Source organism: Eufriesea mexicana, unplaced genomic scaffold (assembly GCF_001483705.2).
Source record: "Eufriesea mexicana isolate 0111107269 unplaced genomic scaffold, ASM148370v2 scaffold325, whole genome shotgun sequence".
In the NCBI taxonomy this organism is placed as follows: domain Eukaryota; kingdom Metazoa; phylum Arthropoda; class Insecta; order Hymenoptera; family Apidae; genus Eufriesea; species Eufriesea mexicana.
In genome coordinates this window covers 1,716,126-1,739,905 of record NW_016908500.1, presented here as the reverse complement: position 1 = coordinate 1,739,905, position 23,780 = coordinate 1,716,126, and the positions used below count along the sequence as shown (strand labels likewise).

The 23,780-nt window shown below is 31.1% G+C and overlaps 1 protein-coding gene across 1 annotated transcript in view; it reads right to left on the bottom strand.

Moving 5' to 3' along the window:
* Positions 1-9,880: 9,880 nt before the first annotated feature.
* The window catches only part of Inx7 (innexin 7), a 34,919-nt gene continuing 21,019 nt past the window's right edge, over positions 9,881-23,780 (bottom strand). The window contains exons 6-7 of the mRNA XM_017912095.1: positions 13,864-14,054; positions 9,881-10,329 (exon numbers count right to left, since the gene is read on the bottom strand). Coding sequence (XP_017767584.1) covers positions 10,089-10,329; positions 13,864-14,054 — 432 coding nt within the window. The 3' untranslated portion in view covers positions 9,881-10,088. The remainder of the gene's footprint in view (positions 10,330-13,863; positions 14,055-23,780) is intronic.

Sequence of the window (23,780 nt, the reverse complement as noted above, 5' to 3'; positions counted from 1 at the left end):
CAGATGCATTCCTTAGTAACAGCAGTAAACAAATACAAACAATGTCTCGTCAATGTCTATAACTTATTACTATTTGCGCCTTGAATAGTTAATCAACAGAGTACAGTCTAGCGAAAAAGTATTCCGTCCGCAGCGATCGTCCGTATAGGCCACAAGTATTCAGTACTCAAAGGGTTAAAACTCTCTTTCCAACACCAAGCGACTCACGCTTGTGCTGGTCACAACCGATTTTTAAGGACTCTGTTTTGGTTGTCAAGGACCACGCTTTTATAATTTCCTTGACTTACGCTTCACCTCCCCGTAGGGGAGCCACGCAATTTAATTTTGGTATATAGAATAACTTTTCGATTTGCTTCTAGAAGATATCGATCGGTTTACAATTTGTTTTTGTTGGCAATAGCCGATTCGCCATTTCTTTTGGTATCCTACATTACTGTAACTAGTAGCATTAAGCAACTAACTTAAGAGCAATCCAGATACTTACTGTTGGAGCACCCAAGTCTGCATTGCACGATCGCGTTGCTAATTATAAAATAAATGAAAATTCGACACTATCTACAAGCAAAGATATAGTTTGCGTTACGCAAGTAATATTCATATGACCAAGAACAAAACCCCAGTTCAACATATCTTAACTATGGAAAGTCTTCGACACTTGGCATTCCAACTGATGGAAGGCAATAAAGTAACCCATAAACTTAACAAACCGAAAAAATTCACTGGAAAACAGGCCATCTGCTAGAAAAATATTGGCAAGAATTATCCTCCACAGACATTATGCCATTACCGTAAATAAGCCGAAAACCATAAAACAACCGGCGAAGACGGCATGATTAAGATTATTACATCCTCTACGTACAAAAATTAAATGCTCGCTAATTTAAGAAATAAGAAGAAAACGCGACATACTTGCATGTAGAACAACCACGAAGATTTAAAACACAAAAATTGACGAATAAGAAAATCCAAAAAATAAAGTTGGCAGAAAATTGAGAGAAATAAATGTAATTTTTATGTACATCTGGAACGTCTTTTACATGGTGAAAGCGAACCATGGAAAAGAAAATTATGCATGCGAAGTCGTGTTAACATTTATTGAGACCAAAATTACAGCTTGCTTCAAAAACTGCAAACTATGCAAGTAATTTAAATATAGAGATGCATTCATTCGTTTATTTAATAATAATCATATTTATTAAACATATTCAATAATGAACATACTTACATAAAATATATTTACTCATTTTATTTAATAAATATAGTTCAATATCGAATAAATATAGAAAGTGCAATAAACGCAATGAAGTCGGGGAAAAATGAACAAATAGTAACATGATGTATAAAAAATTAATAAACAATATAGTAAGACGAGTAGAAAAATGGATAAATATTAAAGCAAAATGGAAGAAAGGGAAAGAATAATATTTCGTACAAAGTTGATATTTTTATCGACATTATTCGTCGTTTAAAATTCGTTTTTTGCTTCCAAATTCGTGCAACTGTGAATAAATTTAAAACAAAATGTGGCTTCGAGATAGTGTATAAGACTATCATGTAAAATGAATTTCATATGTATATAAATTATCTGTCGCGAAGAGTATTGTAGGATTTCTTGTTAGATGAATCCTATGCAGACTGAGATCTGCGCGTCTAATAAACAACAATTGTTTTTTTAATAATAAATCAGGTTTATTTAATTAAAATATTACACTAAGTCCTCTCAATTCTAACTCTCAAACACACGATCCTTTATTCATTACGTTTCGACTACACGCAATCTGCCTCGCCCGCGCCGTTGCACCCTTACTTGCACCCTTACCTTATACCAAATAAGTATATAGTATATCCTGTATAAGTATATCGTATATCCTATATAAGTATATCCTCGCGTCTATTGTTTGTTTCATAATTTATCTTTCTTCACTGCCGTTGCTAAGAAACACATATATATTTGTCTCACATAAAGTTACATGTAATACTATTTCATGGAAGACCGACAAAATTGAACAACGCATATATGCATCCAACGTCCCTGCTGGTGACTTTTACCAGACGCATATATGTGGGATCGGGGTGGGTGAATGGGCTAAAATAATGTTTTACTGCTTCTTAAATTCAATAAACTTATACTTATTGGCTACGAAACTAGAGACCCGCTACCGGTACGCTCGACTTTTACTCCTTAGACACTATCTTTGGGACCGTTAAGGACTGGTCTTGCCCGCGCCCTTGCACCCTTATTTAAGCATTCACTCTGTCCTTTTCCATACCCACGTTCTCTCTTCTCAATCCGTCGGTCACGTATTCTAAACAGTCAGGCGCATTCATAAACTTTCACTCCTTTATCGCATAAACATTCATTGCAATCGATCCTCTTGCACGCGGTCTCTTTCGTTCTAAGCCCAAACACACTTATCATTCTTCCAGGGCCGTACTTATTCCAATCCCACATATATGCGCTTATAGTCCACACGGATTGCTTTCGCTAAGGGTTAAAGTCAAAATTCTCTCTTTTCATGCATAGGCTTTCTTTCTCATAGATATCCCGTCAAAATGATTCTTTCGCGCTATCGTTTGTTCTTCCGCCCGCATTCTAGATATCGCCATGAACGCCCGAATCGAAACCGATGCCGCTGTTTATCATTCCTCGATTCTCGGAAAGCGGCCCGAGCGTTCCCATGCATTCCCTTAGAAGTAAGACCGCACACCCATTCGCCCTGCTACTACTCTTAACCAGTTACCTGTGGCGCCCCTTTTGAGAGCGCGCATCTATATGCGTCGCGAAAATCGAGCGATGACGAGTATACTCGTCAATCGCAGAGAAAGTGACGCTGTTAAAATATTGGATCAAAAAGATGAGTTTATTTTATAAAATTGACAATTTTATTACTAATATTTACTTATTTGGTTAACATCTATTCTCTTATTGGTTAGTCTTTATGGATATCTATGAATTTTAGTGACCGTGAAAAAATAGCTGGGTAACTTCGGGCCAGCAGCCATCAATGGGCTCAGCGCCTGGTCAGCGTCACGCATTTGTCCCGTGGCGGACCGTCCCTGAAGGAACCCTATCGTAAATCAGCTTTCCGACTTTTGCTTTTGCCCCTTTCACGCTACATCTAAAAAACGTTATCATCGCATATAAATAAATTCGTTATGCGAACTGATAAGCTGTTTCAGTCGGTGCATACGGGGACGCGTGAGTTCGTCTCAAATTATTCATATTTTTTATTTGTTTGTTTTATTCCGGCCTGGCCTCAAAATATTCTAAACATCTTGAGATTTGAGAATATGTTTTATTTTTCACAAAAATTATAATTTAAATAGCCAATGGTCACTACTTTTTACGCGTGACGAGTGTACTCGTCGTGACACAAAATCCTGCCACTTCTCCATGACGAGTATACTCGTAAATTACAGGTAACTGGTTAATACTTTGTTAGTGTCCTTCACCGCACGTCATCCTACAATATTGTTAATCCTTGGAGTACCGTTTTACCGGTACTATTACTGGCATTAGGAAATACCATATTATCGGCCACGTACCCCAGGTAAAACACGATGACACATTGACGCTTAGCCACCATATATGCCAAGTACCTGGAGTAGGGAGCAATAATTCAGTTCGTTTCTCCGATAAACCGTTTGTAATTCCTTCCCTTGAACCTAAAATTCGAAAACCCCATTATTCATACCGTCCAATAACAAAATATTGTACATAGCTTTACCAAGGGTAGGCATATGGGAAAGAAACACAAGTATCAAGATGTCTTACAATTTTACTATTTATTTACACTTACTATTCGAAGCTATATGAATTCTTCAAAGAGCCTTCCATCACTAATCATCGTCAATCAAGAACGACCTAGTGACGATATACAAATATTATATGAAAACCTTGAAAAAGTTAGGAACAATGTACAAGGTATAACTTGTGGAATCTGAATCTGATTTAAATCGAAAAACTCGGTTGTTTTGAATATGGATCAATATTAATATAAATTAACACTTTGACTGCCACCTTGGTCATATATGACTGACCACGGTTTCTCCTGTGACGCCATAATTGTCATTGGTAGCCCCTAGCGCTTGAACTACTAGAACTACATTGAACTACATTGAATGAAAATTGACAGTCAGTGCATTTTGAATATAACCGCTAATTAGAAAATACTTTGAAATAAAAAGTGCTCCATTGAAAAATTAAAGATTTTTATTAGAACATCAAAGAAATATTAGAACAAACTTCCATGGGAGGCGTCCTGAACGAAACATGTGATATCAGCGAGGCAGTGAAAGGGTCAAACGTAGATATACTATAAATTAGGGACAAAGGAAAAATAAATAAAAAATACAGGTATGCAAATACTATGAATATAGTATTAGCGTATATTCACTTTATGAGGGTATTTTATTCCATGGATGAAAATTGGAAAAGAGAGGTTTCTTTACGAATCAAATATATTTAAATTTCTGAATTTTATTCTCATAGTTTTATGTTCGTCACGACTACAAATAAAACAAATTCATTCCATAAATAATCATTCTCCCATAAATAAAAACATTGCAAACACAGCGTTGTACAGATGTCCCTCGTAATTCGATATAGCAACATGAAAAATAATAAAAAATTGGATTTTTTCTTAAAAATACTGTTCTCATAGTACAAACTACGTTCTTGTAGCTTATAAATTATTAAATCATCCCACGAGTAATACAAGTGTATTTATATTTTCAAAAATGGTGGAATGAAGCAATTCATTTGCAATTATTAATACATAATTATATGAAGAGGTAGTAGGGAGAGAAAGACAAAGAAAGTAGGAGAGAAAAGATAGAAGAAAGGACGAGGAAAAATACATTTTGTCATCAGAGTCTATTAGTGGATTCATCGATACAGTGTTTTCCTAGCAATTATATAGTAGCTTGAATTTTGGATACATGGACAACGAAGAATTTTTAAAAATTGTCGTCTCTTTGACAATTTTTCTTAAAAGCTAGAGAGTCGTCATATTAATTTCTGTATTAATCAATGGACGAAGTAAACACGTATTTAAGACACCATAGAAATTCTCTGACTTTAAAATTTCTTATACAAGAGTAATCGGAACACTTAATGTTAGAGTACTCAAGTCTGCATTGCACGATCTCGTTGCTAAGTACAAAATAAATGAAAATTCGATACTATCTACAAGCAAATGTTTAATTTGCATTACGCAAATAATATTTATATGACCATAAGAACAAAACCATAGTTGAACGTTGATCTTAACTATGGAAAGTACAAATACCACCATAGAAATTCTCTGACTTTAAAATATTTTATATCCACGTATATAATATTTATATGCATTATGCATATGTGAAACAAAGAAGGAAAAGAAATAACAAAAAAGAAAGGCACTGCAATAAATTTCTTTGAAAAGGGCCCTCAGGATCTTATAACCCCTTGTATTACGATTTTATTCTAAAAACTGATCCATTGAAAAAGTATTTAATTTCACTTGTCTTAATCAGTACAGTACTTTCAATTTTTTAAAATTATAAGAATTCTTAGAATTTATATTAATTTTACTTATGTCAAAACGTGTTAAGTATAATTTTATTACTAGTAGGACGTTTATCTGTGCGCCATCTTAAGTATGAAAAACTCACGACAGACTAAACTCGTCATTAAGTATCTGTGGCCTCTAAAAGTTTTGAACGCCTCCTGTCTAAAGATTCCATTATGCAAATTGTGTTGTTACCTTTATATTTGTGGATTTGGTTTTAATAGTGTGAATGCGAGTGTGTGGGGTCGAGTGATGGCACAAATGTAAATACACCTAATTCTGTTTTTACACGATAGATACGTTCCCGAAGAATACGCGTAAAAAAAATTCGTGTAAAAAAATATATTGCATCTATGGAAAAATAGAAGATTGGTTCCAGTCCCAAGAAATCAGCAAAAATAATACAATAAACCATGAGTTTTCATGTTAGGATCTTAAACATTTTATTTCATAAAGATTGCACGTGTATCGTACAAAGTAAATTATCATTTGAAAAGGAAAAAAACACGTCACTAATTCGTGAACACAAAAATTAAGCAAGATAATACGAGTTACACGTAAAAAGATTTTATTCGTTGTCACTTTCTGACAATAAACGCACACGTTTGCGTAAGACTGCAATATTACTGCTATCGCTAGAAATGTCTTGGTTATCGTCTTCGTGCTCCATTGCTGAAATTCTTTCTGTAATCTCTTGAACAAAATTAGGACTAGCCTCCTGTGGTGCCGATGTTTCAGTGGATTTAAGAACGAATTCGGTAATTAATCGTTGTGTTTGTGTTTTGGCTAAGCCAAAAATTTGAGTCGATCGTGTTAAATCAAAATAAGTCGTGTAAAAAGAGAATTAAATTTTTTTCCTAATTCGTGTTAAATTAAAATCGTGTAAAAGAAGTTCGTGTAAAAGCAGAATTGGGTGTATGTATGTTTTCGGAAGTGCGAGTGGTAGATCTAAAATGCGTGGTATCGTGCAATTGTTATAGGTCGGAACCAATATGTTGCGAGGAGAGTCAGTCTGATATGAAAAGCGAGAAAGTGAACAGAGACGAGATAATAATAGTATTAAGAGAAATTTCACCACACATACCTAATCGTTGTAATCTTTCTGTGAAGTGTGTATATTATAAGTTGTAATAAATATAGAATTGTTAAACAGCAAATTGACAATATTTACGTTACACGTTACTTCTAGTATGGCAACGAGTAAAAGTCAATCATCGTACGTACGTACGGAATGCAGTCTAAATATAACAATGGCGCCGTTCACGTAGGATCCTGATATGGTTAAAACGGAAACGTTTTACGCTAACCACAGCGATTACATAAATGCGAAATAATTGAAGAACTTGACAGTGACAAATGTGCAGCGTCATCAAAATGAAGGAAAGATTCGATTCGTATATCGTCCAAGTTTTAAATTCGATTGTTTCGATTGGAAATCTTTAACACTTTGACTGCCACGTTGGTCATATATGACCGGTCACGGTTTCTCCTGTGACGTCACAATGGACATTGGTGACCGGAACGCCTGAGCTACTTGTATACTACAATTGTAAAAATCGAATGAAAATTGACAATTACTGCATTTCGAATATAACCGCTAATTAGAAGATACAGGTAACTCTCCTATAACACGGTAGATAGTTTCCTAGAAAATGCCGTGTTGTGTGGAACCGTGTTGTATGAGACCCAGAGCCAGTACAAAAAGGTTAAGTTTCGGAAACTCCTATATGTACATATATACATATGTATATTAATGTATATGTGTATTAAAAATCGTGTGTAATTTTATTGCTTTAAATTAATATTAATTATTATAATTGAGTAATATTTTTTCAATTTAGTTTAATACTTGTATATTTCATTTTCAATATTTTTTTAAATTAAATTTAATATCGATACACTTTTTTGCAATAAATTGTTTATTTCACATAATATTTATATTCCTTTTTACTGCAATATTTCTTTAATTTACCCAATAAAATCTTTTGTAAAAGAATACGTGATATAAACTCGATAGTGATTTGTATTTACCTATATGTACATATATACATATGTATATTAATGTATATGTGTATTAAAAATCGTGTGTAATTTTATTGCTTTAAATTAATATTAATTATTATAATTGAGTAATATTTTTTCAATTTAGTTTAATACTTGTATATTTCATTTTCAATATTTTTTTAAATTAAATTTAATATCGATACACTTTTTTGCAATAAATTGTTTATTTCACATAATATTTATATTCCTTTTTACTGCAATATTTCTTTAATTTACCCAATAAAATCTTTTGTAAAAGAATACGTGATATAAACTCGATAGTGATTTGTATTTACCTATATGTACATATATACATATGTATATTAATGTATATGTGTATTAAAAATCGTGTGTAATTTTATTGCTTTAAATTAATATTAATTATTATAATTGAGTAATATTTTTTCAATTTAGTTTAATACTTGTATATTTCATTTTCAATATTTTTTTAAATTAAATTTAATATCGATACACTTTTTTGCAATAAATTGTTTATTTCACATAATATTTATATTCCTTTTTACTGCAATATTTCTTTAATTTACCCAATAAAATCTTTTGTAAAAGAATACGTGATATAAACTCGATAGTGATTTGTATTTACCTATATGTACATATATACATATGTATATTAATGTATATGTGTATTAAAAATCGTGTGTAATTTTATTGCTTTAAATTAATATTAATTATTATAATTGAGTAATATTTTTTCAATTTAGTTTAATACTTGTATATTTCATTTTCAATATTTTTTTAAATTAAATTTAATATCGATACACTTTTTTGCAATAAATTGTTTATTTCACATAATATTTATATTCCTTTTTACTGCAATATTTCTTTAATTTACCCAATAAAATCTTTTGTAAAAGAATACGTGATATAAACTCGATAGTGATTTGTATTTACCTATATGTACATATATACATATGTATATTAATGTATATGTGTATTAAAAATCGTGTGTAATTTTATTGCTTTAAATTAATATTAATTATTATAATTGAGTAATATTTTTTCAATTTAGTTTAATACTTGTATATTTCATTTTCAATATTTTTTTAAATTAAATTTAATATCGATACACTTTTTTGCAATAAATTGTTTATTTCACATAATATTTATATTCCTTTTTACTGCAATATTTCTTTAATTTACCCAATAAAATCTTTTGTAAAAGAATACGTGATATAAACTCGATAGTGATTTGTATTTACCTATATGTACATATATACATATGTATATTAATGTATATGTGTATTAAAAATCGTGTGTAATTTTATTGCTTTAAATTAATATTAATTATTATAATTGAGTAATATTTTTTCAATTTAGTTTAATACTTGTATATTTCATTTTCAATATTTTTTTAAATTAAATTTAATATCGATACACTTTTTTGCAATAAATTGTTTATTTCACATAATATTTATATTCCTTTTTACTGCAATATTTCTTTAATTTACCCAATAAAATCTTTTGTAAAAGAATACGTGATATAAACTCGATAGTGATTTGTATTTACCTATATGTACATATATACATATGTATATTAATGTATATGTGTATTAAAAATCGTGTGTAATTTTATTGCTTTAAATTAATATTAATTGTTATAATTGAGTAATATTTTTTCAATTTAGTTTAATACTTGTATATTTCATTTTCAATATTTTTTTAAATTAAATTTAATATCGATACACTTTTTTGCAATAAATTGTTTATTTCACATAATATTTATATTCCTTTTTATTGCAATATTTCTTTAATTTAAATTAATATTTATGTTGGTTCTACGATATATCCAACATATTTTCAATTCTTTCTATCATTTTTTTCGTAATATGTTTCCTGTTTAAGTTTAGATTAGTATCCATATTCCTTTTTATTACAGTATTTTTTCGGAATTTAGATTTTATTTACATTTTTTCTACTATATATTTCGAACTTTGATTAATAATTCCTATGATATACTTTAATTCTAGATTAAATTCTATATTCTTTTTCGTTGCAATATTTTCCGAATTTCGGTTTTATTTACATCCTCTATTCGATATAATTCCAATTTAGATTAATACTTCTTTTCTTTTCCTAGGATATATGTACTTTAATTTTAGATTGCAATATTCAGAATTTAGCTTTTATTTGCATCTTTTCTGCGACATATTTCTAACTTAAATTAATTCTAAATTCTTGTATTCCTTTTTTCGTACTTTCGTACTTTCAATTTAGATCAACACGTACTGTATATTCTTTTCTTTGCAACATACGAAAATCGAAAATAGAAAAAAATGCATTCTTTTGGCTTCGATCCTCAATGGAGATTCTATCTTAACCAGTTTACATTCCCTTATCCTCTGTAATAGTCATGCACCAGTTTACTGACTTCTCCATTCCGTGAGTTTCGTTGTTTTTTCGAAGGATTCGTATTTCTCAGGGACGATCTTATAATTAAGTACTTATTATGCATGCACGAGTTAAAGCAGACACTCATGGAGTTAACGGTTTCTCTTCATTGGAGATACCGAATAGAGCTTGACGCCTTTCTTGCAACTCCTCGGCGAGTTTCACCAGCAGTTCCTTGAATATGTAGTTGTCTAGGTTCTTCGCTATATAATAGAGAAACACCCAGTCCCCGTAGTGGCATTCATGGGTGACCGCCAACACATTCCACGGATTGTATTTCCCGGGACAAGCCATGGAGAACACGATCTTGTTGAATATTACGCTCCTACTCGTATGAGAAAGTTTGTTAAATAATATCAAGTAAAGCTGATGCTGATTAACACTAGAAATACCAAACCTCGATATCTGATTTAGTATTGCATATTATGCTTATAAGTGGTTACTTCGAATTTTTTAATTTTAAATTTAAGATTTTAAGTTAAGATTATTTAAGTTAAGATTATACTGTTAATTATGCGAGCGATTAATTATTTTTGAGCAATCGCGAGTATACTCGAAGAAAATAAAAAGTAAATACACTATGCTTCAAGAGTGAAATAAATTATATTGCAAAGGAAAAAATATTTCTGGATATTCTTTCGAAAAATTTATATTTCTAATATTTAAAGATTCGTTAATATTCAAAAACTTATATTTTTAATATTTAAAGATTCGTTAATATTCAAAAACTTATATTTTTAATATTTAAAGATTTGTTAATATTCAAAAATTTATATTTTTAATATTCAAAGATTCGTTAATATTAAAAAATTTATATTTTTAACATTCAAAAATTCGTTAATATTCAAAGGCATATATTTCTAATATTCAAAGATTCGTTAATATTCAAAAACTTATATTTTTAATATTCAAAGATTCGTTAATATTAAAAAATTTATATTTTTGACATTGAAAAATTCGTTAATATTCAAAGGCTTATATTTCTAATATTCAAAGATTCGTTAATATTCAAAAACTTATATTTTTAATATTTAAAGATTCGTTAATATTATTTACCAAATTTAATCGGACAACAGTTGAAATCAAAAATATATTTAAATTAAATCAGTTAATATTATTATTCTAATATGTTTATTGCCTTATCTAAAATGCGATTTAAATAGCAAAAGTGAATTTCTTTTCGTCAAGATATCGCATTCCAGAGAATACTCGATATAAACATCGAGAATGTTAAAATATTATAGCGAAAGTAATTAAGTAACAATTGTAATAAAAATTTATATACAGTTATAACATAACGGTAAACATAAAGCATACTCGTAGAGTATTAAAATTTTAATAGTTCTTTTTAAATGAGATTTTGAGAGAAAATTTTTAAGATTGGTTACAGAGCACTAAAAATTATACTTAAAAATTTCAAAATTCCCTTGAAACATAGAATGTTGAATACTTTCGAAGAAACTACATATGAGTATACATAAACATCTAATTAATTAAATTAATTAAATAATATATATGTAATTACGTCTCTATCTCAATAAAAATCACTATTAATTTTACCAAAAATATTGTTATCTTTTCAATAATTCCAAAAGAAGAATGTTTGAAATTAGCCATATTGATTTTGATTTGATAGTTCTAGTGTTAATGCTATGATGACTGGTCATTTGATGCTTTAATGAATGAAATACACCATATACATATGAGTTTTCATAAAAAAGTTGTGAAGCCACAACAACGAAGACGAAAGCAATAACATCGAACATAGAATTCTTAATTAATAGTTCAAAAATGAACTATGAATTTAACTATGACAGGTTTAATGCCAACGAGGTTAATAAAATTAAGAAATTTTCGCTAACATTAATCTTTTGCACTCAAAGACTCCTTTGCTGAAAATTCGATGATACTTTTGACAACAACAACAACAACAAAAACCACGTGTAAATTAATGTATAGAATTTCCAATCTTTTTAATTTAGTATTCCGTGTATCGTTATATTATATTAAATTTAACATAGATTACATTAAGTATGAATTTTCTTGAATTTTGTTGAGTACAAAAGGTTAAATAAACGTTGGAAAATGTTAGACATTCGTGGGAAAATTATTACGTGGTAAATAATGTTAAGCAAATATTAAATAATCGTGGAAGCTACGTAAAGTGCCTTGACAGAAAATTATATCAGCGTGATTTAATGTAAAGAGGAAACGAAATGATTTTACGTGGAGAAATATATTATTCGAAGTGAAACGAGGAAGACTTAATTTTAAAATAAATTAATTAAAAGATAATAAAATAACAACGTCAAATTATTATATTTATTTAATAAATTATGCCTTTAAATTTGTCTCTCCTATTGTAATAATTCTTCTTTGTAATAAATAAATTAATTATAAAATAATAAAGTAACAACGTCAAATTATTATATTTATTTAATAAATTATGCCTTTAAATTTGTCCCTTCTATTGTAATAATTCTTCTTTTTAAATATATTATCGAAAAGTTATTGAAAATTAACTGTCGAATGAAAAATAAAGTAGCAATAAAATAATTTCAAAAAAATCCTGTAATTCGTAAAATATCTTGAAATATATTAATTGGTAAAAAATAGCAATGAAATACTATTGTTTAGAGATATAAAGACCAAGTATGACAATACTATCGAAAAAATGTCTATTTTATTATTAAAAATAAGATCCAATAATTATGGCAATTATTATTTGCTTTCCTCTTGATAAACCATAAGCGTTATAAGCCATTACAAATTATATATATATATAGTTACAAATTTACATGCAAATAAAAATGTTTTAATAAATTAATAAATAAATATGTTAATGTTAGTATAGTTTTATAAAATTTACTTTTAAATTATAGACATTCTTTTACTATTAACAAACTCTGAAAAAATAACTTACCTAAAATAAAATCCTATGAAATTTTTTTTCCAGCTAATGAAAAAAGGCTAATTTTATTTTTAAAATCTACTTTTTTCTATTCAGAAAACAATTCAAACTTATTATATTTTGTAATGTAATTGTTAATAGCTAATAGCTAATGGTAATAGCTAAAATAAAATATATTTAAAATTTTTGAGAAGTTTACTTCGCTAATTTAAAAAGATACCTATGAACAATATTATCAAGTTATTTTACATTTTCAATTTCTCAATTAATAAAACAAAATTTTTCTCTCCAACTAACCCGTGTATAATTCCATACTAATACAAAAATCAAACGACACGAGATTCGAAACCTATATAAATATCTTTTTGTTAAGATCATGAATAAAGCAATGTTCGCAAAATTTCAGAAATAACTAACTGGATAAAATAAATAAATAAAGAATGATAAAAATGAAAGTAGAAAATTCTCCAATTATCTACACGTTAATCTACAAATTTTGAAACACGTGCAAATAATTTCAAACAAAGCACAACGCGAATATGAAATCCGTGGACGAAAGGAGACTCTGAATTTATCTAAACTTTATCCAAACTTTAACTACAGTGATAAGTCCGAAATAATTTCCGTTTCCTCTCTGTCGGAAAAACCGTAACGCTAAGTAGTGTCACGATATTCCACATATTTTTCCACGTGAAATCATCATCACCGGCCGAACGTTGCCATCGTTTACAGAAGGCTTCGTATTTTAACGAGTATTTCCTCGAAATAACGATAATCCCGCGATACTCGCGCTATCACGCGTGAAATCACAAGTTGCACAGAAGTTCCACAGCGTATTGTCACGGTTTTAGAAGCACAGTCGATCGTATGAGTTCCGAGAAGCGATATTCTCGGAAAGGTTACGGTCGATAAGCCGTAGAATACGTATAGGCAATAAATAGTAGTAACCTGGAGTGCAACACCATAGTCAGTATCCTCCAAAGCAATCCAAAACCGGTTATCACCGAGAGAATGATGAACCAATACCAGAGGAACACATAGATCTTCTCGTTAACGACATTCAGCGCCATCACGCATAACGCGTCGTGGTTTTGGATGGATCCTGATGGCCCGTATTTGTGGAACGTGCATTTCGTCACCTGAAACCATCATTCCAAAGCTATTTTTACGGGGATACATAGGTATTATTACGTGGATCAGAAATCGTATAGGTCTACCATTGTCAATCGTGGATATTATATTTAACACGTGAAGTGCCCAACCTGTTTTGCTTCAGGCCTAGACTAGACTGTCAAGTGGGCCACGGGCGACGGGCCAAGTGTTTATAAAACTTGGAGATACTGTACCAATTGTTATAACAGAAATTCCCAAACGTTAGATCCAAAGATGACGAATAATTTAACACCAAAAATTAGTACCTTTTGGTTCTAGTTTAGGCTGGTCCCTGAGAACCGGCTAGACCCATTAAAAACAAATTGTAAATCGATCGATATCTTCTAGAAGCAAATGGAAAAGTTATTCTATATAACAAAATTAACCCTTTGCACTGAACGATTTTTTGGCTAAAGAGGAGTAGGAGTACCAAAATTTTCTACTACAAAGCTGACGATATCTTTTTGAGCAGTAAAAAAGAAACAGTATAATAATTGACACGTAGAATTATTTAATTTCGATACCTCCCACACTGTTACTTTATTTTAAATTTGACATATTAATTAATATCGATCTTCGAAATTTTATCAAATGGCGACTGAAGGGCGCCTCTCGAGTGCAAAGGATTAAGTTGCATGGCTCCCCTACAGGGAGGTGAAGCGTAGGTTAAGGAAAGCATAAAACCGTGATCCTTGACAACCAAAACAGAGTCCTTAGAAATCAGTTGCGACCAGCATAAGCGTGAGTCGCTTGGTGTTGGAAAGAGAGTTTTAAAAGAGTGCGTCTTTGAGTGTTTTCGTTTCCGTTATCTTGGTGTTCTTTTCCTAAGTTAAATCAGTTTACGAGTTTTGAGTTTGTGTTATCGTGTTCATGTTCTTTCGTCAATTTTCGGTGTCTCGAGACCAGTTTCGCCATCCTACATATATTTATTGAACAATATTATATCACAGAGTAAAAATGATCGATGAAATATATCTAATTGCGTTTACAATTTCCCACGATACTTGTGCACACGTTTCATCTCAATCAATACTCAATTGTAACTGACCTATCCAACTACTCTCTCATTTGTTCTCTTTTCTTTCATACATCACATAAGTATACAGTCTATACTACAGTTACTCATTAAACTCATACTCGATCCACCCATTCGTTCTTACAGACATCGTTTATTTTACATCAATATATGGCCCGTTCGTTTTGAAAGTGGTGTAGGTACATTTTTAAAAGAAATGAGATATCACGTAATTTATTGTAAACTTTTTATTTATAACTAGTTAGTATTTAATATCTTAAAAAATGTCAATGCTTTGTTCAATTTAAAATTAGCTGATAAAAGAAATTGCGTAATTATTAATTATAAAAGTGGTGTAAGTCCAATTTCCATAGATAGGTGGCGGGGTCAGTGGTCACTAGTGGCTACATTTGTTTTTCCGCGTGTCGAAAGTTACTATTTTTGGTTACTTATTTTATTTTCCTCAAAAATGGATAATTTCGTATTAACAACAGATAGTGATATAGGTAAGAAGAAATAGTAAATCGATATCATTTTATGATAATTGAGAATATTAACGAAGATCATAGAACTTAAGACTATAGATTTATCACCCACGTGACGGGAAAGACCGCCAAAATTTAAAAAAATCGTCCTGGTGCCTTTGTATTACGATGCCAGGCCTATTACATTCGAAAAATATAAGGCAATAATTACCTTATATACCTCCTGAGCATTATGAATATTTCAAAACACTGCCACACGAAGAGCATAAATAAATAATACCAATATCTTATATCAAGTTTAACAATATATAAATATAATTAACGTTCAACGTTTGTACACAGAAGGCTCATGTGTATGTGTGAGTATATATATGTCTTCTATGAACGAGATGAACAGTAAAAGAGTGATATAAGATAGACTTATTTAAAACCGAGTCCATTTCTTGGCAGTATAAGCTGAAATAAATAAATCTATTTATCTATAATTAACGTTCAAAATAAAGAATACTACTCCTATTTTATTTCTTGTTATTATTTATAAACGAAATTGGATTTATACGAAATATATTTTAAGTTAAATATATTTAATTTTTCAAAATTGGGATTAAATGACTCTTACAATTGACTAATTATGAAAGTGGTGTAAGTCCATTTGCATTCCGAAAATATACATTATTTTAGTTAAATTCGTCTGAAAGAAATTTATATAATCAAATTACATATTCATAAATTAGTAGAAACATTGCTAGACCTGACATAATTAACATATATTTTTTAATTGACAAATATGCTAACCCTCAATTTTCTCAAAACAACAGAAAATGGATTTGTATCACTTTCAAAATAAACGGTCCATATATATTAAAAATCTATGTTAACACTATGTTTACGAACGCTATACCTATTTCTAAGGACACCTGTCAAATTAACAGTTAAAGGAAATCACGTGTCCTTTTTTTAACGATTAGTTTAATTTAAAAACAATTATATATTACATTAACAGTCTTAACCCTTTGGCTACTGTGGGCGCATATACGCGCTCAGAAATTTTGCTTTTGTGACATGGAAGGCGCATATAAACGCTCAACACAGTTTGCTTTTGTGACACGGAGGGCGCATATAAGCGCTCAACACAGTTCGCTTTTCTGACACGGAGGGCGCATCTCTACCCAAAATTTTGCCGTTCTCGGCGGACATTGTAAATGAATTCCTATCCGTGTGGTACGACCGGTGCATTTCAAAGTCTGCTGTAGGCAAAGGGTTAATATAAGTTAACTAAATCTGTTACCATCGTATAATTGGAGCAAACCTTCCATCACATTGACGGATCCCGTAAATCTAGCGTTAATTGCGATTCATGAATAAATATTCGAATTTTAATCGTTAATCGCGGTTAAAAATTACATATTTACTAAAATGGTTTATTTTATTTATGATTAACTATTGAAATCATCAATGATATATTCCAATTATAATCGTGAATCTTGATGGAAGATTAAATATCTAGCTTAATCGTGAATTGCAATTGGTGATTAAATATTTTAATTATAATCATTAAACGCAGTTAGAGATTACATATTTACTATAATCGTTTATTAACATTGACGATTAACTATTAAAGTCATAATCGTTGATCGCTAATTTCAATAAATTTTGCTCGATTTGTTGAAGATCGATATAAATAGGTTCTATATCGATTTCACCTAACCTAACCTAACCACACCCATTGCACCTCTGACTTCAAATCTTCTTTCTCGTATCTGCTACTAAATATTTCCCAAAAAACGAATGTTCATGAAATTTCCAGTTCTTCGATACAAGTATTTACTAATAATTTCAGCAATTATTAAGATTTATTAATCCTTCAACAATGGAAGCTTACCTGCTGGAGCAGTGCAGAGGTGCAGAGAAAATGTCTCATAATGAAGTCGTAATAGTAATCGTATGGAGTAGCACGAGGTACCGAATATTAACCCTTTGCACTATAATTGTTTTCCTAACTTGTACTCGGCCAACTCTGATTTAATTTTTCTGCTTTAATACCACATGTTATGTATGAAGTAATTGCTTGCAGTTATTTAAAGTTTAATGTTTAATTAACAAAACGAAAACGTAAATAATGTGTAATATCAAAATACGAATATTTAGTTCATAGTTATTTATATTACTTTAAAGTATAGTACTTTTTGAAATAATCTCCTACATGTTAAAATGGCTTCCTATGGCAAGTACCACAAAAGTAAACTGTTGTTCGCCTTCCACCTTTTATTTTTCGATTTCAACACATTAGGTAGTCATTATGTTTAAGGATCTGCCATTAGTATATGTAATTTACCATAATCGATTTCGTGGTCTGATGTTGAGGGTTTTCCTCGACGTTTCGCGCCTTGTCGAAAATTTTCCACGAGAGACTGCACCCGAAAGGTTGTGGTAATGGTTACATAGATTTTTAAATATATATGTATTGGAATGAGTGGACAAGTATGCATGGGATGGAAATATCTAATGAATTCAGGTCATTATAAAATTGTGAAAAATTTATTATATTTCTACGTAATATTTGTTTGATAATCTTTGTAATTCAATAAATAATTCTTCTTATTGTTATTAAATTTCATCCAACACTAACAAAGGTAATTCTCAATTACCGTTTGTCTCAATGCTATAACTTAAATAACGAATGATGATAATTATGTTAAGAATATACACAGGAAATATCGAAATAAAATAATTCTATTCGTTCATTTCTCACGCAATTGCACGATTTTCTTCTTTCATTTTAGCACAAAGAGTATCAGTAGAAAAATATAAGAAAAGATTCGAATTGTTATATCTTTATAACGAAAAAATTTTCCAGTGCACAGGGATAATAATTTGAAGAACCGATTGCATTTCCTACCATGTTAAACGAGGAATTGGCAGTGATGATTTTAATCATCTTACCACTATTCGATACCTTTCTTAATTCTTTGAACTCGAAGAATTTTTCGTTGTAAACAGCAATTCCAAGTTCTTAAATTTTGATAAGTTCGACGATGATTTTATTAATGTTAAAATTTATGCTAAAATAAAAAAAGAAAATCATCTATATTTCATTTCAATATTTCATGCGGAGTTACTCCTAATCTAGTAATTGCCTCATACTCGTTGTTCAAGCTTCCAGGTATTTAAACGAACGGTGACTGACAACGAGAGTCATTGCTTTCGAATGCTCGAAATTAAAAAAAAAAAAGATCTCTGAATAAAATCAACATATTCGCTGAATTATGAATTATTCCCTGAAGTATCATCAAACGTTAATATGATACAGTATTGTAAGATGGCGAAAACTGGTTTTGAGACACCGAAAATTGACAAAAGAACAAGAATAGAATAACACAAACTCGAAACTCATAAAACTAATTTAACTTAGGAAAAGAACACCAAGGTAACGAAACGAAAACACACAAAGACGCGCTCTAATTTAACTGTCTTTCCAACACCGAGCGACTCACGCTCGTGCTGGTCACAATTGATTTCTAAGGACACTGTTTTGATCGTCAAGGACCATGCCTTTATGCTTTTCTTAACCTATGCTTCGCCTCCCCATAGGGACCCCGTAACTTAACCCATTTGCATCATGGCTCTACTTAAGGTGCCGTGTTGAGGCATCAGCGACGTTCAACTGACGACTAGCCCGTATCACCGCGCGCGTATCAGCACCTTCTCATAATGATAGTTAAAAGGATTTTCACGACAAAAGTAAAACTTGTTAAGAATATAATGAACCGATGTAGATGAGATGCTCACAAAAGGGATCAAACGTGATCTGTGGCATATGAAGAATATTCAGCAACTGGTAATGGAAAAAGTCAGCTCGCGGATTATTCCGCGCTCGGTGACAGGCGACAGTCGTAGCTCGCGGAATATTCCGCGCTCGGTGATAGACGACTTAATATTCCGCGCTCGGTGATAGACGACTGTCGCGGCTCGCGGAATATTCCGCGCTTGGATGCAAATGGATTAACCCCTCCCCTTGCACTCGACGATGTTTTCGTCACAGGAAAATAATAATTCGAAGCCTTTCTGCCATAAGATCGACGATATTTTTAAAACGATAAATTTTCGCGATTTCTTTCGAAATGGTATCCTACAGTATATGCACAGGTAACCCGTATGTAACACGATATGGTTCGTTGTTCGTGTTAGAAAAATGACGCGTTGTTTCAGTCTAACAGGACTACAAAATGGGAGAACCTCCGGGAATAACAGGAATTATACAGGGTGTCTCTGAAAGATGAAACAAGCGGCTATCAGGTGTAAAATATAGAATAACTACCCTTTGTTTAAGCCTCAGCTTTCGAGAAAGTCGAACACGAAAATGTGGAATTTGCTTTCAGAGATATTTTGTTGTTCAGGATACAATGGACCACCCTGTATGTGCAAGTTGACCCGTTTAAGCCAACCTACTCAATTGTCTTCGGAACTGCAGATAATATCACGAAATGTTTCAGACGAAAGTTAAATGGTTTTAAGGAGCACGCACTTTCTAAATTACGATTAGATGAGTACTACTAATTAACTACTAACTGCTACTAGCGACTACTACAGAGTTTACTTTTTTAAATGAAATAAGTAATTGTAATTATATTTTTAAAAGAAATTTAATTTTGAAAACGGAAGAAAGAGGGTCAAAATTATTTATTGATTGAAAATCATCGTTTCAAAGAATATTTAAATTTTAATATCGATAGTATAAGAATCATCATTCAAAATTGTCTCCTTCAGTATATTACTATCTTATATTGAAATTAAAATATCTTCTACACTATTAATTTGTATCACAAGTAGCTCAGTACCTTTTTACTAAAAATGAAATTTTTGATGAAATGAAATATGAAATATTATATTATTAAATATTCATATATTATAATTATAAATATAATAATATATGAAATAAACATGTAATAATGAAATATCGAGTTGTACGAATTGCTGTATTAAAAAATACATAATGCTGTTGATGAAAACGCAGTTCACCTTCATATTTCCTCCACGTGTCCAGCAAAAGAATGTACGTACATTCATGATTATGCGAAATCATATCTGAAACCATTTAATTTTTATCTGGAATGTTTCTTTCAGCATTGTCGACAGTTTCGAAGATATCCCAGTGTTTCGACTAAAATGAGTCACCCTGTATATGTATATGGACTACGTCTGACACCACGTGAGGAGACATCTGGGCGTGTGTTAAATGTACCAGTGCTCGAAGGTATTTTAACGTTTGCCTTTTCTGACAGAGCGTAATTTAATTATGAGATTACAGATAAGGAGATCTGCAATGATTTTATTCTTCATCAGGGCCGCGCTTATCATAAGTCGCATTAGGCGAAAACTGAGACCTCGCTATTTTTGGACCTATCTTTTAAAATCATACTCTTCACGAATAATAGAAAAAAGCTATCATAAATACAGAATTATAGTTGACAACTAAAATATTTCTAAATCCTTAATTCATAATATTAGACAGGGTGCAATATGCAACTGTGTTAGGTTGTAATTTCGATATTGATGCATTTGCGAGAAAATGCTAAAGAGAAAAGATAAATGGTTCGAATATATTTAAATATTTGTAATAATAATATAGTAATAATAATATATTTGTGATAATAATTATATATATTTGTAGGTACTTAGATTTTCTTTAACGCAACGATGCACGTGCAGTTAACAATTAAATATTATTTTTAAACTAGAGTGCATATTTTTCGTTGCACAGATCGATTCCTTTGTTCATTTTACGTAATAAATTATTAGAGTACAATGCAAAGAAAATGGCTAGTTTTTGGGATATTTCTGAAAAAGTGTCTTTATTGGAGATATTCAAACGTTTCGAACGTTTCTCCAATGCATTGTATTCTTTTTGTCATTTTGCACTGTTACGTTTAAAAGGTATCTAAGGATCTACAGATGTAGTGCTCTTCGAACCACTCATCTTCCTTTTCTGGCATTTTCTCGTAATATAATAACGAAATTTTGTTCTGAAACAATTATGTGGTACATCCTGTATAGATAAGACACCATTAAAAATAGTAACGCCATTATAAGTGTTCATTATATATCAAGTAGTAAATATCGATGAAAATTATATAATTGTAGGATACCATTTCGAAAGAAATCGCTAATCGGCCATTGCCAACAAAAACAAATTATAAACCGATCGATATTTTCTAGAAACAAATGGAAAAGTTATTTTAGGTAACAAAATTAACCTTTCGCACTCGGGAGGCGCCTCTCAGTCGCCATTTAATCAAATTCTAAAGATGGATATTAATTAATATATCAAATTTACAATTACCCAACAATGCGTGGAATATCGAAGTAAAATAATTCTACGTCTTAAATTGCATACGATTTCTTATTTATCGTTTTAAAAATATCCTCGACCTTATGGCAGAAAGTCTTCGAATTATTATTTTCCTGTGACGAAAAAATCGTCGAGTGCAAAGGGTTACTCCATTTGCATCCAAGGGCGGAATATTCCGCGAGCCGCGACAGTCGTCTATCACCGAGCGCGGAATATTCCGCGCGCTACGACTGTCGCCTATCACCGAGCGCGGAATAATCCGCGAGCTGACTTTCTCCATTACCAGTTGCTGAACATTCTTCATATGCCACAGATCACGTTTGATCCCTTTTGTGAGCATCTCACCTACATCGGTTCATTATATTCTTAACAAGTTTTACTTTTGTCGTGAAAATCCTTTTAACTATCATTATGAGTAGGTGCCGATACGCGCGCGATGGTACGGGCTAGTCGTCAGTTGAACGTCGCTGATGCCTCAACACGGCAACTTAAGTAGAGCCATGATGCAAATGGATTAAGTTATGGGGTCCCTACAGGGAGGCGAAGCGTAGGTTAAGAAAAGCATAAAAGCATGGACCTTGACGACCAAAACAGTGTCCTTAGAAATCAATTGTGACCAGCACGAGCGTGAGTCGCTTGGTGTTGGAAAGAGAGTTAAATTAGAGTGCGTCTTTGTGTGTTTTCGTTTCGTTACCTTGGTGTTCTTTTCCTAAGTTAAATTAGTTTTATGAGTTTCGAGTTTGTGTTATTCTATTCTTGTTCTTTTGATAATTTTCGGTGTCTCTAAACCAGTTTCCGCCATCCTACATAATTATATAATTTAGTTATACCTTCGTTTATTAAATAAAAATTATTTTTGAAAAATAGTAGTCTAAAATTTCATTAAACCTGAAAGAGAGTCTATGGATTTGATTAACTGAAATAGACTTCTTCTTTTGAAGCCTCATAGTTGGTCTGGGTTTCCAAAAAATATAAATGCAATTCTAATTTTTATAATCATTAAACTTCGTCCTGTAAATATAACGAATATTAACATTTTGAAATTTCAGTCACCATTTCATAAAATTTGGAAGATCGATATTAATTAATATATCAAGTTTAATGTAATGTAACAGTGTGCGAGGTATCGAAGTCAAATAATTCTACAATTCTATTATTATACAATTCTTTATTTACTGCTCAAAAAGGTATCGTCAGTATTTTAGTAGAGAATCTTTGAATTTATACTCTTCTCTAGCCAAAAACTCGTCGAGTGCAAAAGGTTAAGTGAAAAACTCGAATTTCATTTAAATTTTAGCGCCAAAGCACTCGATTGGTGCGCCATCTGTTATATTTAAAGGAAATTTCCACTTTCTGTTTCTCGAAGTTGATCGATTTGACAAATGAACAGCTTGCATAATACGATGAAATTGATTCTTGAAAGCTGATAGGTAATAATAAAATTGGCGTCAGTAATTGTTAAGCCTTGTAGAACCAGTTTATTCTATGAAGAACACTTTACTTTCAGATTGTTTAATTTTTAAACCGTGAATCAGATAAGGAGAGTTCTTGTGGAGCGATAGGAAGACTACCGACGTTAATTCAAGCCGTGATATATAAATCGACATGTGCATCGAGGAGTTGCTATAGTTAATTATACCATGCGGCTACTCAGTTTCCCAAGAGGTATTTTAAATTTATAATTAGGTAGCTTAGTAAGAAGGTAGTAAGAATTGCATCGAATAATTCATTAGCATCTGATTTAAATACTGATAAAATTCACCTGCTATTGCTGCAAATTAATTTATGGATAACAAGCCTACAGTCTCGAAGAATTTATTGTACATGACAGAAGGAAAATGACTGTAAGCAACAGAATTAATAC